The sequence below is a fragment of the Bubalus kerabau genome, chromosome 5 (genome assembly GCF_029407905.1).
Source record: "Bubalus kerabau isolate K-KA32 ecotype Philippines breed swamp buffalo chromosome 5, PCC_UOA_SB_1v2, whole genome shotgun sequence".
NCBI lineage: Eukaryota > Metazoa > Chordata > Mammalia > Artiodactyla > Bovidae > Bubalus > Bubalus kerabau.
Window position 1 is genome coordinate 94,318,619 of NC_073628.1, and position 18,889 is coordinate 94,337,507.

General features: G+C 36.0%; 1 protein-coding gene across 8 annotated transcripts in view; it reads left to right on the top strand.

The window, feature by feature from the left end:
* The window catches only part of DNM3 (dynamin 3), a 660,520-nt gene that overhangs the window by 347,240 nt on the left and 294,391 nt on the right, over positions 1-18,889 (top strand). For all 8 annotated transcript variants that reach the window (XR_008714900.1, XM_055582241.1, XM_055582242.1 and 5 more), the window contains one exon: positions 1,691-1,804. Coding sequence is in view for 7 of the 8 variants with exons in the window: in XM_055582241.1 (XP_055438216.1) it covers positions 1,691-1,804 (114 nt within the window). In the remaining variant the exon portion in view is untranslated. The remainder of the gene's footprint in view (positions 1-1,690; positions 1,805-18,889) is intronic.

Genomic DNA, 18,889 nt, shown 5'->3' on the forward strand with positions numbered 1-18,889 from the left:
TCAGGTAGGTTGATTCCTCCAGTTCCATTCTTCTTTCTCAAGATCGCTTTGGCTATTCGAGGTTTTTTGTATTTCCATACAAATTGTGAAATTATTTGTTCTAGCTCTGTGAAGAATACTGTTGGTAGCTTGATAGGGATTGCATTGAATCTATAGATTGCTTTGGGTAGTATACTCATGGAAAATGAAATTTTGATTGTATGTATACATGCAGTGGTTTTCAAACTTTAGTATGAAAAAGACTCACTTTGCAAAGTATTAATCTGTAGCTTCCTGGGTTTCATATGTATCTATTCTGATTCACGTGGATTTATAGTTGTCCCAAGAATCTGTTTTTTAGAAAGCACCCCAATGGTTATTTACTGTAACCATTTTATTTTATTAGCTGGTATAAACCATACTTTGAGAAGTATTGTTTCCTTCTTTCTGAAGCAGAGGATAAGAAGGAGTAATTTTAAACAGTCATACTGCCTTAGTGTGGGCCTGAATGGGGTTCTGTGTGGGGGTCTGTAGAGTTAAAAAGGGAAAAATAGCTGATGCTGGTAGGTACTGAAACAGGGAATCAAGGGTAACTGAGACTGGGAATGTGGAATGAGTCTTGGAAGACCAATAATGACCTTGACCTTGAAAACTTATCTCACAGCTTTCCCTAGAACTGGCTTTCCTTCTTCAACTAGAAACCTTTAAAATATAAATATAAAAATAAAATCCGATTATTAAGGTATTTCCATTTACCTTTAGGAAGTGACACCCATTAGTCATTCAGTAATTTTAAAAAATATTTCAGGATGTCTAGCATAATGAACATGTAGGTATAGGGTGATTTTTTATATTTAGAATGCTATTACAGTTCCATGTAGTATTTCATTTCTGTGACAACAAGAATTATCTAGCATAGAGGAAATGATAAACTATGCCACATGGAAAACAGAATTTAACTTTGCAACAACCATGAGAAAAAAATAGATCTTCAGTTAAGTGCCATTTGTAGATAATTTCTATCCAAGTTGTTAATGTTTGAAAAGTTAAACACTGTTTAAAGGTTTTTATGATGATTCTGGGTATTCTTTAGCTTAGCAAAAACAACCAGAAGTAGACGGGTAAATCTGCACCATTAAAAACTTCAAACTTTTAATTTTAGCGTATTATTTCAGCTTTCTCTCCCATTCAGCCCGTTCAGAGCTGTTAACAGGGAACTAATTGGTTGGCTTGGGTGTTTTCTTTTCACCATTTGGTGGCCAGTCTCTGGTGGAAATTCTGAGATGCAAACCAGGCAAACAAATGGGCCAGTGGGCTGGACAGGGATAAGAGACAGTGGGCATGGAGAATCTATTGTTGTTCATCCAATCAACTAAATATATTTTAATTGTAGCAGCAGTGCCATAAATAGGCCAGGCACAAGCATTTAATCTGCTGTATTTTAGTCCTGTTTCAGTCTCTGTGCTTCCACCATCCCTACGAATCTGCAATTTTTATTTGATTTTGTTCATTTGATGGTAGAGACTTCCCTCTGGTTATCTGGGCTTTTGGAAGATATATTATTTTGAATAGTTTAAGAGAAGTTGAGCTTTGGGGAAACAATGTTGTTCTTACTGTAACTTGTATCTTGTTTTTAACTTAGGACAAGACTTGTGTTCCCCATAGGCTTATATTAAACTAAACATCTGTGCCGATCTGTGTTCTCTTGAAGGTGATTCGCAAGGGATGGCTAACCATCAGCAACATTGGCATCATGAAAGGAGGCTCTAAGGGATACTGGTTTGTCCTTACTGCTGAGAGTTTGTCCTGGTACAAAGATGATGAGGTAAGTCACAAAAGTGACAGAATTTTTTAAATTAAAATGCTTCTGTTTCAGATGAATTGATTTTATTGTGATATACAGTTTGGAGATGCTGATGGTTTTCATTTAGTAAGACTTGGCTTGGGATGTTTGTATGAAGAAACACTGTTTTTTCCTCATAGATTTTAAATTTTACAGGAGTTCCTTCAAATATCTTTTATTTCTGTGATGTACTGACATGTTTGTTTACCTAAAGGAACGGAGCTAGGGACCTGTAGTTGAAAACTTCCTTCTTTGTGAGAATGGCAAGTTACTGATATAGTGAAAGCTATTTTCATTAAATAATGCTTTGAAAATACTCAAGGTAATAGATCATCATAGAAACAAAGTTAATAGCAGTGATGCAGAGTTAATAAAGCATTTTGGAATTGTTGCTGTGACATCTGTCTCAAATGACAGGCTTTTGAAAATGTCCAAATCACTAGTCTTCAAGTGAGTCCCAGATAATTGTTTATACAAATTTTTTCTTTGAGAATTTGATATCTATGTAAAAGCATGAATTATGATAATTATGGTGTTCTGGTTCACTTTAAATGTTAATAATTTTGGTCCTGTGACTTATTACTCGTTTAAATCTGATATTTAGAAAAGCACACACACACGAAAATCAGTCTTACAGAGCCATTAAAGCACTATAAAATGATACTGGTAAACTTGGGAGGGCATGGATGGAAATTCATCAGTGTTTTGGAAATTTTAATAGCTCTGGTCTGAGGTGAGAAGTTTTTGGTGCTTACAATGCAGCATGCAAACATTGGTTAAGAATATTCTATGATGGCAAAACTATTTACAGGTGAGATTGTGTCAGTTGTGTTTGGCTATAAATGGCAAGCATTTCAGAGTTAAAAGTCCTTCCACTCTTGGCTTGATAGCTTTTGAAAGCACTACAAGGTACTTTCTCAAATTGTTGGAGGAAAGCTTTGTGTCCTGCCTAGTTCTAAGTGCTTTGTGCACAGTAATGTGTGGAATAAGTATCAGATGACCTGCTGAGGGCCGCTACATTTTCTGCAGTGAAAGTGAAGCTGCTCAGTCCTGTCTGACTCTTTGTGACCCCATGGACTGTAGCCTACCAGGCTTCTCTGTCCATGGGATTTTTCAGGCAAGAATACTGGAGTGGGTTGCCATTTCCTTCTCCAGGAGATCTTCTGGACCCAGGAATTGAACCCGGGTCTCCCACATTGTAGGCAGACACTTTACCGTCTGAGCCACCAGGGAAGTCCAAATTAAAAGGAAATCAAATCCTATAGAAAGATCTAAAGGAAATTTCTACTCAAAAGCTTTATTTCAAATGTTTATGTCATGTATTTTACTAACTTCAGTCAAATGTAACATTGGTCATGAGTCTGAGGATTAGCACAGGTTTCTTTCCTGGGCTGGCTGCTTAGATAACCCTCTTAATTCTGTGGAAGCGCCAGACTATAGCTTCTGGAGCTCTGAGATGCCTTCCTAGATATAAACATCAGGAAATAGAAAATCTTCTTTTGTGTTCAGTTGCCCTACTAAATCTTCTCTTAGACACAATTTGCTTACAAGCATTTAGGTGATTATTTATGTACATTTGAATACAGATTGGCCTCTGAGTCTCTCTCAGTTATTCCAGGGAAAGCAAAAGACCTTGCTGAAGAAGCAGGATAATTATAACTAGTTTTATTTTTATTTTTTTCTTTATATACTTATTTACTTTTGGCTGTGTCGGGTCTTAGTTGCCGCTTAATGGTCTTAGTTGGCCCACAGCATGTGGAATCTTAATTCCCCAACTAGGGATCAAACCCACGTTCCCTGCATTGGAAAGTGAATTCTTAAACACTGGACCACCAGGAAATTCTTAGTTTCAGATTGATTAATGACTCATTTGCTTCCCTCATAGCTCAGTTGGTAAAGAATCTGCCTGCAATGCAGGAGACCCCAGTCCAATTCCTGGGTCAAGAAGATCTGCTGGAGAAGGGATAGGCTACCCACTCCAGTGTTCTTGGGCTTCCCTTGTGGCTCAGCTGGTAAAGAATCTGCCTGCAATACAGGAGACCTGGGTTCTATCCCTGGTTGGGAAGATCCCCTGAAGAAGGGAAAGGCTACCCACTCCCGTATTCTGACCTGGAGAATTCCATAGACTGTATAGTCCATGGGGTCGCAAAGAGTCGGACACAACCGAGCAACTTTCACTAATGACTCACTTAATCCACATTATAATCCTAAGGATAAGTACTATAATTATCTTCATTTTTCAGGTAAGTAAATGAAGGAAAAAACATAACCTTTTGAAAAGTCATTTCTTTGGGTTCAGTTTTTCTTATGGAAAACACTTGGTGTTGGTGAGAATAACTCACTTACCAAAGTCTCACAACTGCTTGATGACAAAGCAGAAATTTGAATATAAGCTGTCTGGTTCCAGAATTTATGCCTTCAACCACAAATGGAGGCAAGATCCTCCAAGGTGTTGGAGTTTTCCTAGTCAGCCTCGTCCCACTGAGGATTTATTAAGATGCGTTCCAGGCATCCTGGCATTGAGCTTTCCCTGAGTGCTAGCATCAGGGGCTCTGAAGACTCAGATTAGCCACTACCGTTGGAGTACAGCTTTAGGGGTTTTGTTGTTGTCATTGTTTGGCTATGTGGGTACTGAAACAAGTCAGTTTGAAGGCACATGATGCTCTCTGCAGGGAAGGAGGAGGATTTGAGGGCTTGTTGAGCTCATGGTCACCCGTCAGCCCCTCCTCTCTGCTATAAACTCAGAATAGCTTTTTACAAAATCTCTGCTGCTGAAGCTCTGTCATGAGCACTTGATTACAATAAACAGAAAATACACGTGTGCAGTTAGTAACTGGGTGCCAGAGAACATTTTTATTAAAGGTATATATTAAAGGTGGAAGGTGGTTGTGTGTGTGTGTCTTGAGAGGCAGGGGTGGGTAACAATGACCCTTGAAACAGATTGGGATGATTGAGGTGAAGAAAGTTAAGAAAAGGGTTGTTTTCCTAGTTTAAAGTATTGAAAAAAGAGAAAATGACAGGCAAGTTTGGTGCCCTATGGAGCTAACTACTAGACTAATAATACAAAATCAGATATTAAGTGCTCTGAAGAAAATAGGTCAATGAACTAGAAACTGATGGGAGGAGGAACCTTTAGATTGAGTGTCTGGAAGGAAGTAACACTGCAGCAAAGACTGGAATGATGAACTGTATAGAAGATTGTATTGAAGAGCCCTCCAGGGTGGGAGTGGACAGGAAGCTTAGCGCTAAGATGGAGGAGGGGTAAGACAGAGAAGTAGGAAATAAAATCAGAGGTATCTCATCAGGCCCCACCAGTGATTTGGATTTTATCCAGAGGATAATTGAAGACCATTGGCCTGTGACCTGATTGGATTTCTGCTTCAGAAGGATCACTCTGGCTGCTGGGTTGAGCATGATGTGTGGAATGGAATGTGTATGTGGATGGAGTGGGGAGGGCAAGAAGAGAAGAAGGGAGACTAGCTGGAAGAGTGTATCAGTGGTTGAAGCAAGAGAAGATGGTGGCTTGTACTGGATGGAGAGGAGAGCTCAAGTTCAGGGTCGCAACTTGATGGGCCACATACAGCTATATTGTAGTCATTAGATACTGTTTCTCATTAAAAACTGCTCAAAAAAACAGGTTGGAAAATTTCCAGATATTAATGCCTGACTCAATACCCCTATATTCAAAGTTTTTGTGTCAGTGGGACAGAGCCTGATTCCCCTGGAGCCATCCTCACTCATTCCCATCTTACTGCCTCTTGGCTACAGTCACCTTGGTTCTCTATTCTGCTCAGTTTCTCTTACTAGCACTTTCTACCACCACAGGCCACCTTTGAGCCTACTGGTGGGACAGAAGGGAGGTGCCAGTACTGTGTCCTTGCTCTTCAGTGTTATTCAATTAATAGTTATTAGCATCTGCTGGGAGATGAGGCTGGAAGAGATGGTATGGGGAAAGGAGGTCAGGAGAAATGTGAAGAGGGTGGGGCTTAGAGGTAGTGATCAGTCTCTGGCCTCTTGAATTTGTTCCCTTAACACCCATCCTTTAGTAGCAGTTTTAAATGATGCTTAAATTTCATACCAGCCTTGCTGTCATAGCTTAACTATGCTTCTGGATATGGATTAAACATATTTCTGTGGGCAACTTTGAAAACCCCAAATTTAGAATTTTCCTTTGTGAAAATAAGCATGAGTTCTTACTCAACTTTTGGAGTCGGTTTGTTGGTAAGTTGAGTGTTTGTATTTTGTTCCCCTGATATCTCTCACATCAGTACTTAGCCATTTTGGAAATCCTGTTCCATGGTAGTTTTTCTCTCTCAGTAAAGCAAATGTGACCCTGTAAATAATATTATTAAGTTACATGTTTGTCATTTATTTAATAACTTACATTCAAATTAGCATAGAGAATTATTGTTTGTTTCTATGTTCTTTCATATTTCTGCTTTCTTATGTAATTAGACTGATATGTTTTCATTATGATCTAGTTGGCTGTTGAATAAATAGCATATTATGTCATATAAATAGATATGGTTTTATTTAACTTATAACAGGTTTGTAGTAAATGTAAATGGCTTATGAAGTAGTCTTGTGATTAAAGAATAATAGTTCAAACTCTTTACAGGGTGGCATTAATTGAACGAAATACCCTATAGACAATGGTGTGAAAAGGGTGAGATACTAGAGAATGTGAATTTTCTATGATTAACTGCCAGTGTTGGAACAAGTCAAACTTCTCTGAACCTCTGTTTTAGCTTATCAAATGGGGACTATTATTGACCAAATCACCTCAAAAGGAATTTGTACAACTCTAAGAAATCATATGTTAACAAGTGCCTTTATAAACTTTTAGGTATCACATTTATATATTTATTCTTATCATTGCAAGTAATATTACACCTTCCTACAATAATGTAGATGCGAAGATCTGACTCATTTGAAAAGACCCTGATGCTGAGAAAGATTGAGGGCAGGAGGAGAGGGGGATGACAGAGAATGAGATGGTTGAATGGCATCACCAACTCAATGGACATAAGTTTGGGTAGACTCCAGGAGTTGGTGATGGACAGGGAGGCCTGGCATGCTGCGGTTCATGGGTTCACAAAGAGTCGGACATGACTGAGCAACTGAACTGAACAATAATGTCATTCTTTGACTCACATGCCTTCTAATTTCCAATTTTTTGTCATTTCCTATTGTGAGATAAGATGTATGGGATCTGGAATTTTTCAGCAGATAGTGGTATGGTTCAGAGAGTAAGAGGAAATTCAGATTCTATCTCTTCAGTGGGACTTTTCCATGCCGCCTCTCTTCCAGTCTGTGAGTTAGAGATGGTGATATCAAACTATGTGATTTCTTATCCAAGATGGCAGAGGCAATAGCATGATAACCCCACATAATAATTTTAAGCTAGAGTTGGTATGATGGTAATAGTAGGTCCCCAACATTTTCCCTGCTTTCTCTCTATCCTTAAAGTAACTAACTACCCTATCCTTAAGTTTTAGATGGATTCATGAACACCTTCAAACATCTGTGGACCGCATGTTTTGAACCATTATTCTATGTTACAGTAATGATATTTGTAATGTTACTAACAGATGATCTTAATAGAAAGGTTTCTAACCTATGTCCCAGGCAATGTTATTTCCACTTGTAATCTTCAGAGAATCTATATAGTACAATGTGCTTATGGAAAACATAATTTATCTACTGGATGCTTGACTATATATTCTTTGTGCTGTGCTGTGCTTATTTGCTCAGTCGTGTCTGACTCTTTGTGACCCCATGGACTATAGCCCTTCAGGCTCCTCTGTCCATGGGGACTCTATAGACAAGAATACTGGAGTGGGTTGCCATACCCTCTTCCAGGAAATCGTCCCAACCCAGGGATTGAACCCAGGTCTCTTGCATTGCAGGTGGATTCTTTACTGTCTGAGCCACCAGAGAAGCCCAGGAATCCTGGAGTGGGTAGCCTATCCCTTCTCCATTGGGTCTTCCCACCCTAGGAATCAAACTGGGATCTCCTGCATTGCAGGTGGATTCTTTACCAGCTGAGCTACCAGGGAAGCCCATATTATCCTTTAGCATTATTACAAACATGGCCCTGCACACATTTTTAGGGGCTATGTAGGCCTCTTCTTGGGTTCATCCTCTCCATGGCATTCTGTCATTGTGTATATCCCAAGTCAAGGAGGATCTGTATATGAGGGTGAGGACAGAGCTTGGATTTGTGGGCTTGCATGTCCTCATACATCCCTTGGGGTCTTGGATGAATCCTACTCAGTTCTTTTGATTTCTATCAAAATAATAACATAAAGATATTTGTAGTACTTATATTTACTAACGGTTAGAAGAAGCAATACAGAAATTCAAACAACCTTAAGTATAACATTAGACAACCCTCTGCGCAGCAGTTTTTAGCCAGTTGATGACACCCTACTTAGCAACTCTAGCCTTGTGCTGGCCCAGCCCAGGGAGAGTACATTGGCCTCTTTCTCTTCCCCTTCCCATCACTGTACTCAGTGCTGTCAGTTTGGATTGCCCCAAACTCAAGGTGTTTCCATGTTTCCTCATTCTTTTATGTGCATGCATTCCAGAGTAGTCAAAATGCTCAACCAAGCCAAATGGACTTCCAGTTAACAAGTTGCTCCTTAGTTCTAAAGTAATTGTGGTTGTAAAAAATATCTCTGCTATTCATTCTACTTGCTTAAACTCATGACGCCCAGGTTTCAATCTGAATGGTGGTCTGGATGATGATCATCATGATAATGGTTAACATTTATCATTTGTAGTTTACCAGGCACCGAGTCTAGTTAATATTTCATGTACATTCTCCATTTTAAAAATGAAGATTGAGACTCAAAGAGAATGAGTAATTTAGCCAGCTACTACATGTCAGTGCTATGCTCCTAATCACCTGACTGTTTCCCAACAAATATATTCTGAGCACCACTTATGTACCAGACACTATCCTGGTCACTAAGGATAAAGTGGTTGACAAGTTTCCCACTCTTATAAAGGATGTGTGTGCACGTACTAAATCGCTTAAATTGTGTCTGACTCTTTGTGACACTATGGACTGTGGCCCACCAGGTTCTCTGTCCATGGGATTCTCCAGGCAAGAATACTGTAGTGGGTTGCCATGCCCTTCTCCAGGGAATCTTCCCAACCCCGAGATCAAGCCTGCACCTCTTGTGACTCTTGCATCGGCAGACGGGTTCTTTACCACTAGCGCCTTCTGGGAAGGCCCTTATGAAGGATACTTCTTGATAAAGAAAACATAATCAAGAACACCTATGAGATTCAGATTGCAAACTATGAATAAAATAAATACAATGATGTGTTTGATTTAAGAAGTATCTGGGATGGGACTTACAGCATGGAGCGGGGGCGGGGTAGAGGATGACGTTAAACTGAGTGGTCAGAGAAAGTTTGTATTAATGCCTAAGGCAAGATTGAGCCTGATGAATATAAGAAATTGAATTTAGGCCACTGTGACTGGAACAGAGAAAAGGACTCTCTAAATTTTGATCCTAAGAATGATGAGAAGTCTTTGAAGTTTTTAAGCTGGAGAGTCACATAATAAGATTTGAAATTTTTATAGATCTTTTTAATTGTAGAGAGTAGAGTGGATGGGGACAAAGCTGGATTGGGGAGTTGTTAGAAAGCTATTGCTGTGATATAGTAAGAGGTAACGGCAGCTTGGGCTAGGTAGTTTGAGGGAAACTGATAGAAATGGATGAATTTGAGGGATTTTTTTTTTTCATATGGTAAAATGACAAAAACTCATTACATGTGCCAAGTATTGGTTGATTGCTTAAATTCCTGCTAGATTGTAAGCCTCCTGACACAAGGAGCCACTATCTTGTACCATGTTCCACCACCAGGAGACGGTACTGATAGGTGATGCTAAGTGAATACTGGTTGAGTGAAGATGCGGTTGAGCAAATAAATAAAACACAGCATAGTTATTCATCATATCTTCGTATCTCAAGTGCCTAAACCAAATTATTGAATTATAGGGTAAAATTACCACTAGAGACAGACTGTCTTAAATTTTTCTTAATTTTCATCATTGAAGGTTAGTGGACTTTTTTTCCTTCTGATCACATAACTTCCTGGAATCAAGATAATTTATGCAGAAAATAAATTTCCCAATGTCATTTTCATACATTATAAATATATTTTGCATGGTTCTTTGGAGGGATTGCCTTTAAAAGGGGCAAGGCATTGGAATAAAATAGAAACTATCATTTCAAAGGATTTTGGATTCAGATAGTCTTACATTAATACTTAAAATCAGTTTTGGAAAAAAAACGTGATGGCTTTTATTTAAAATATTCCAAAAAACCCACATTAGAATAGGGTATTCTGATTCAAGGAAAAAGAGTCTTATTTTTCTTGATATCAATAAAAAAAGTGTAAATGGTAGTTAAAATCTAGTTTATGCATAATGATAGTACATAGTCAATTATTTTTTTCCATTTAAGTAGGCCAACATGAAGATTAAAATCATAATGGGAATACTCCTAGGGAAGTAGGGTAATTCAGCAGAAGTATTTCCAGTGGAAATGTACCAACCTTAAAGTATTGAAGATAATCCAAAATTTGCATTGAAATAAGGACATTCTTTGGACTCTTCAAAAATTACAGGCCTCATTTTTGTGGGTTTATGTGTTTGGATAGCATGATAAGGAGATTATAGAATTCCCTTGTAGGGATATTTACTTAGTATTGTTTTATTATGTAGCTGTAACAGTTGACACATGTAACTTTGGTAATAGGAAACAAAGTGACAGCTATATCCCTGGATGGCAAAAGTTGTGAGACGGAAAAGTTATAGAAATCTTTGGCTCTTTCCATTTGCACTTACACTTTCAAGTTTCTAGCTGTTTCCTGCTAGATCTGTTTGTTCCCTCTGATGAGGTCAGGATTGACCCTGTGAATGCTAGTCACACTCCTTGCTCAGTTGTTTTAGTTAGCCAAAGCTTAGGTATTTTTACTTTAAAAAAATTCTCAATAAATATTAAGATTTAAAACATTTATGTTACTTTAAATTCTTCATGATCACAGTTACATGTGTGCTTTTTCATATACATAAGCTATCTTATGTTATGCTTTTTAATGCAGGATTATTTCATATAAACATTTCCAAGTTCTTGCATTATCCAAAGATTTATAATTTTGAAAAATAGATGGTATTATATTCAACAAACCATAATAGTAAATGCTATCTCAAATTTATTAAAAATACTTATAGACTTAAACCCATTCCCTCATAGGTATTATTCGTTGTACTCAGAAGTTTATATTAGAAGAAAAATATTACCCTTTCTATTACTTTCTTGGAAGAGTAAAAATTTTAAATGTAACTCATTTAACAGATTTACATATCTATAAATATATACATATATATGAATGTATATGTATATATATGACATTCTCTCAAGCTTAAATAAAAATATATATATAATACCAATATTTTAACCTCTTGTTTTAAGGGAAAATTATTTGAAACATCATCCTGGAGTGGCTTACTTACTACTGGATGAATGTGCTGGTCTGGCCTCCTTCGCTTTCCCTTGGGAGTGTGGTGGAATGGAAAGATCTCCTTTATGTTCTGACCGAACTATCGTGTCAGTCAGAGAGCTATCAAGCACTACACTGGCACTGCCTTGCAGGGTCCACATGTGGACTTCTGTCAGATATGTTTGCTACAGGTTATGTAAAGCATTTATAGTTGGGTGATTCTATGCAAATATTCTATAAGACATTTTTATATTGTCTTCCTGTTTATATTTTACATTTTGTGAACTATTGTTTAGGACTTTATTTACTAATCAGGGGACTCTTCTTTAAGGTAAAAACCTTCATTGCACGATGTGTTTTGCAGTTGCACATTTTAGCAGATTACATATTTCCTTAGGCCAGATTGTAAATGCAAGAATTTAGTTTTAATCATATTTTAATATATTAGTTGTACCCAGTCACTGTTTTTATTGTTGTTATTTTTAAGAAACTATGGTGTCAGGTTGGTAAAATATCACATAATAATAGAAGTTTTGAACCTGGTGGTTTTTAGCCTTATGACTAAATCTTTCATTTTAAAAATGAAATATCTGAATAAAAATAGTTTGATGTAGTCCAAAATATACACTTGAAATGTTTAAATTTAAGAAAACCCCCCAAATTTGGTAATCTTGTGCAACATTTTTTAAAGCTTGACCAGTATCTTTCTAAGAAAGAGGAAAATTACTTCTAAATACTGAAGTTAAAACATTTTAGTGAATCCAATCAAAGTTGACAAAATTTCTAAGTTTACCCATCTCCCTGCTTTTTACCCTTGAATGTTTGAAATATTCATATAAACAGGCTGACCCTGATCATTTCAATCCAGTTCACAAGATGTAAACTGAAGTTTTGATATTTCCTCAAAAGATATGGCAGAATATACGCTGCATATCCTTTAATGCCTTTCTTTGTTCTTTTTGAAAATAATTGAATTGCCTCAACATTTCAAGAGTTTGTAAGTTTACAGTGAATGGGAACATGTATTCCAAGTGAATACATGTTCATTGGCCCCTTAAATACCACCTTAAGGAATGTAGTTCCTTCTTAATTAAACAATGACAGTAATAAACTTATGTACATCATGACACTTGGAAATATCAGAGCTTTAACTTCAGCTTTCTATATATCAAAAGAAGCAATTATTCTAATACATTTGAAAATTATGTTGGAAGTAAATACTCTTTTCACTGTGTTTTACCCAGACCCAAGCTGGCAGAGTTTGTTAACTCAAAATATGTGATCCCTGGAATATTATCTCGTCACTCTTTTTCTTTTCTCCCTCTCTTTCTCTTGAAAAGTCATGATGTTTAGTTTAGTTCCAAAACTAAACTTAGTTTTGGGAGTAGAATTATTAGAATTACTTATTCTTTGTCAAGCATCAGGCTGAAGTTATATTCATTTAGGGGATGCTGCAAAGCTGTGTACAATCAATGTCAAGGGTAGTAATTTACTGACAACAATTAGGAAAAGAGAACTATAGAAAGCACAGTAATATTTTCAGAAATGGGTTTTATTATATTTCATAAGCACCACTCACTTTACTTTTGGTGGGTTTCAATATTTGAATAATAATAATAATAATACATACGAGTTAAGAAACCAACAAATTAAAACTCCAGGCCCCCGCGTCCCTCATTTTGGTTGTAGCTCTTGGTGTAGATGCTATGGTGTGAGGGCTGCTTTCTTTCAATGGCTGGTTGTCATTCAGGCTGGGTTGTCATGTGACTGCCTGTCTGTGCCTGCTGTACAGGTGAGCGGATGTTCTGCACAGCAAGTGTAGACAGGCAGACACATGACAACTCCGTCCAGCCAGGCCCTTGGTTCCTTCGGGTTTCCTTTGCTCATGGGCAGATACAATCAGTCTGTTTCCAGATTTGGTGATTTTGGAAGGTCAGGGGAAAGGGAGAAAAACACACAATAGAATTAAACATTAAAACATTATGGAGCTAAAAACAAGTTAGACTTTTGACTTTATTCAGAAAGTACACTGATACATTTGTTCCAAATGTGCTAACATGGATAATTGACATAACAGAAAACTCACAGACATTTTCAGGAAAAAAACAACAACAAAAAAGACTAAACACACGGTTTATTCTTAAATCCAATTCATATTACTACTGGCCCACATGCAGTCAGAGTTCAGAGTAATTGAACCAGATGTTTTTCCTCTTCACGAAAACTCTGCATATTTTAAAACTGAGGTTAAAGATAAAGACTGTGTTTATACATGTTTCTGGTAATGGATAAGTACCATAACCTTGCCCATGAAAAAGAAGCTTGTCATTTACATGGAAATGGAAGCCATATTCATAATAATTAATGACCCTAAAGTATTTGACAGTTCAACCAGCGCACTTTGGTATCTGATGCTTTGACAGTGGGATTTTCACAAGGGAATGTATTTTCATCAATATTTTATTAAGCAACAAATTTATTTAAATTTCTCATGTTCTTTTTAATGCAAAGTTTTAGAGTATGGATGTGAAAACCAAATAAAAAGCAATTGTGAGCTTAAGTTCTGCTCCTCTTAATTAATTACAGGGCTGTGCCATGAATCAAGGGGATATAATCTAAAAGGTTGTTGTTCATAGTGATGCTCACAGTGTGTTTTGGACATGTTAGTGCAGTGCTGTTACAAAATAGTACCTTAAGCATGGAAAAGGAAACTTGATTTCATATCCAAAAAGGAAAATCAGACCCTTTAAAAAATTTCCTTAAAATTCATATAAGAAAGAGTTAATAGTGATAAACATACAGTTAGGAAATTTAATTCTGGTGACTTGAGAATAATTCTACTGGTTATTTTAATATAAATGATCAATTCACATCCTTAGAGATATTTAACAAATTCCTCTGCTCTTTAAAAAATAAAATATCTAGATAGTCAAAATTCCAATAAACAGAATTTCTTAAAGAACAAAACGAAACCTTATTGTCCAAGGAGTGTGTACTTAGGGAATTTTTTCCAAAGAATTTTAAGGAAGCAAATAGTTTGTTATTTCCCTTTAATTGTAAAATTCTGCAAAAATAGAGAAGAGAAAGTTTATGGAGAACAAATTAGATTTTAGAGACTGAAAAAATGACACTATTCTACACATCTGAATTTTTATGCAATGATTAGATATGGTACAGTTTTAACAAAAAGTTGGTAAGTGCAACTTTCTATTTATTTAATTTCAAAAAATAAATATCAGATTCTGTTTCTGGTCATCACTTCTGAGTAGAAGAATTATTATTTTTTCTTGACAGAATCAAAACCATCACTAAACTTGGCTGCTACTTAGATAATTACAAGGCCAGAGTATGCAAAAACAAATACCTTAAGGAACTATTTTGTTACTGTTGCTGCCTTCAGTGCAACAGAAAATATTTATGGAGTGATTCACTAACAAAGAGCATATTGGTGGAAATTTAAAATTACTGTAATTCTGTATAGCTTTCCCTCTCTCTCCCATAAATAATTTGATCCAGTTAACTCTGCTCAATTAAAGGAATGATGCATGCAACCTGAAAAAATAGAAAGAAATATTTGTGAGTTTATATTATCCTTTAATATGAAGCAATTCTATTAAAACAAGATATCCCAATATCTTTGTGTCTGAAAAACCATAACTGTTTTGCAGGGGGAAAAATCTTGCTAAAAAATGATTTTGTTCTACTTATAAGCCTATTGGACAATTTATATTTCTAAAAAATTTTAAAAGCACAATTTTAGTAAGTATGTGGCATATGCACACTTTTTGGTTATATTGAACCTGCCTCTAAGCTTTTTTAAAAGATGGAAGGCTAAAAACATATTACAGACTTTTTTCTGTCTTCTAAACTGTTCAGTGACTATTAATTCATTATCACTCAAAATAGGTAAAATATAAAAGAGCTATTTATATTTTATTATACCTTCTATTTTATATATGGTCATATACTGTTTTTTGGTCTTTTATTTATGACCTTAAGAAAGAAATGCAAAAAATGAATCCTAGTCTAAGTCTTTTACAGCAAAATTAAACCAAAGCAACTCCAGGAAACTGGTTGTCACAAAAAGTCAGGAAATTCAAAACTAAGATTTAATTATTTTCCTTAATTTACTTTATTACCTCTATTTATTAAAACTGATAAAAATTCTTAATGAGAGCACTTCAAACAATTGACAGATATTTCTATCTACATTTGTAGCACACCAAGGTGAAAAAAGTAGAAGAAAGCAAATAAGAAAGTTTCAATCTTTATGCAGGAATTTCCTGTCTTTTCTTAGGTTAAAGCCTGACTTCTAGTTATTTCAAGTTGGTATTTATGAGTGATGATCTCTTAGTTATTATTTAGACATTGAGATGGGTGAGATAGTCTCCGTAGAGAGAGGAAAGTGGGTTGTTTTTAAAAAACAAATCTCTCGTACAGTAATCAAAAGCTTTGACTTCTCTTTAGTAAGGGTGGATGCTGGTGGGTAAGTGAACATTTTTGCATTACCAAATTGTATTTCCTTTTTATGTCCTGTAACAGTTTTAAGACTTCAACCAGAAAAAAAGGGGGTTGAGGAAGAAGATTCCTTCATTAGGAGTTTTGTGCCAGAACTCTTTCCCACAAAGTGAAAAGCTTGGGTGGTCTGTAGGGTGAGAGGTTGGGGTAGATAGTATATTTTGGTTTTTAAAAAATATAAACACAGTATCTTGGCAGAAAGCTCAAATGCCAAGCAGGAAGGACATTAAACCTATTGACAACTGCAAGAAAGTGATCAGTGTGAAATTTTGTCCCATTATAACTAAATTTTCTTTGATTTTGAGATCTATGGCTTAAAAAAAAAATAGTGGGAGTTGAAAATGTAAATAAACTGTTTTATATTGATTCTTTCCAATTAAGAAATGATGTTGTTGAAGCTAAGGCTCTGAATTTCCTTTTCTTAGATAGCGGAAAAAATTCTCCTTTTAACTCAGTAACTAGTCTAACTTATCAATCACCATGTGCTAAAATGCAAAATAACTACTAAGTTCCTAAGAAGTACAGTTTGGACGGGCCTTGCAAACAATTTTATCTTTCTGAAGATGTACAATATTTTATTTTAATACTTACACTTACCCTTATTTCCAGGGGTAGTTTTAGTAGAGGATGTTCATTGTTGGTTAGTTTCCTCTGGAATAGATCCCTTGATTCCTAAAATATTTGTATATTTCCTTACAAAGTAATATCAAAATAAAGTTAAACATTATCCTAGTTGCCCTGGAAATAGATAAGGTTATTTTACCATACGTATGCTTATACATGTTGGTATATATATCAGCGCATAAACTACCATCCTTCCTTTAGTTGGCAGTGGTTTATACAGTGAGCTTTTACTTTGGATTTTTAATTTAATCCATACAATTTAAAAATACATACTATTCCTTCCCGTTTGTTAAAAGCTTGCATCAAAAATAGGCTGCCCGAACTCCACCGAGCACATTCAGGGGTTCCTTGTCTATGCTTTTTGCAAATTAATAATGTTTCTGCTTCTGTGCTTAGGCCAAGGACACCATCGGGTCTCCTCTGTCTTCCAGACTAAAAGTCACCCTGAGGGAAAAAATAGGTGAGGAACCAGTGGTGATTTGTTTCTTTAAAGCAAAAAGGCTACTTAATATGAAAAAAGACATTTAAATTAAATATACGTGAAATGAAAGCAAGTTAGGAAATTCAATTATTCTATGGAGTAAAAATACAAGACAAAAAACCCTCAAATTTGAAAATTCTTAAATATTGCCAAAGTACTTTATCTTCTTTGGTAACTATATCGAGTAGTAAAAGTGTGTTTCTTGAAAAAATAAACTCCTTTAAAGCTACCTAATAGATTTTTTTTGTTGTTTTCCTATGTTAAAAACAAAAACAAAAACAAAAAACCTGCAGATTTAAAAAATCTTACTTGTTCTGTTAGAAATAATATGGAAGCCTCCAAGATACAATAGGAAAAAAAAAAAAAAAAAAAAAGGATGACATTACTGAATCATTTAAATGGAAGAAATAGCTGTAATAAATCCTTGCTTTTTATATTTTAGCTAAAAACCATGAATAAAAGAGAAAACTTTTCTACCAGTTTTGGAATGATCAAAGTGGTAACTTTTAAAATAAATTCTTTCAACAAAATATAACTAGGGGGAACCTTTGGTAATCAAATGTTTTGCCAGAGAACTTGTGACAATGTTTGAATTGTTGCAAAATGTATGATTTGGAAAAGGATTTGTTAAGGAATCACTATAAAATGACAGAATTTAAAGGAGGACAAAAGAGGGTACATTCACACAAAAGCCTAAAGAACAGATGTTTTCATTATATGGAATTGTTTGGGGATAGATATAAATAGGGGTTAAGGCAGTAACGTTTTTTCCAGAACGTTCTTTAAGGGACCCATCTCTAAAGTTCAGCGTGGATCGTATTGCACGTATTGCAATCCAGACTTTCTCCATTATTCTCTCTATTGGGATTACATTCAGCTTGAGGGTTTTCCTCCCTCCCACCTTCCTCCCCCTCTCCCACCCTCCTTCACCCCCAGGACAGCTGGAAACTGACCAAAGAAAACTTTGCTTTCGTTTACAAATTCCTTTTTTATCAGTGGGTTTCTAGACAAAGTACCTTATCATTTTAAGTGCTCAGAGAAATAGAAGCACTGTAAAATATAGCCAGGAGGGCTCAGCTGACCAGCAGTTATCAACCATTCTTAGATTTTTAAAAAATGTAATACAGAGATATATATTGGAATATCTGAATATAGAGGTTTTTATTCTCCAATTTATTTGGTTACTGACTCAATAAGTTCTGGGTTGGTGCTCTTTTCTGGACCAGTCCTATCTGCATTGTCTGGTAGGCAAAAATTCTTGGCAGCCTCTCCTTTTATTGTTAGATAATATTATTCCTGATATTTATATTATATAAAATTTAAGAAAAGCACTATTCAGATAGCATTTTAAAAATAGCAAGTATTCTTTACTTTGGGGTAAAATGGATTCAGTCCTGGGATGCTAAATGTTATACTTCAGCTCTCATTCAAATACGTTTTAAGTCTCTGGATTATCAATTTCAACAATTCAAAACCAGCCTCATTAAATTATTCTTAAGTGTTTGGAGTCTTTTCATATTTCATTTTGAAGTGGGAAAACCTTTAAATTTAAGAAAATACTTAAACTCTTCCAATATTGAACAACATCTAGTAAATCGCAGTGTACCACACATTGTTGCTGTTTTAAAACTAAACGCAGACCTGTCTGTCACAATCCCGCCTCGGTTTCTCTCCCATGTGAAAGCAAATTGTTGGCTCCCCACCTGGGCTCTCCTGGTCACAGCCCAGGTGAGCAGTCAAGAAGGCCTTACCCACAGGTCTTCCCTCGAGCAGTCCTTTCTCGGCAGTGTCCCCGAGGGCTTCCTGGCCCCTACTGTGCAAAACCTGTGAAGAAAAACACTGGATATGAGATTCGAAAAAGGAGCAAACAAATGTCTTCCTCCTTGGAAACAGCCACTTTTGTCCCCAGCTGTCCATGGCGT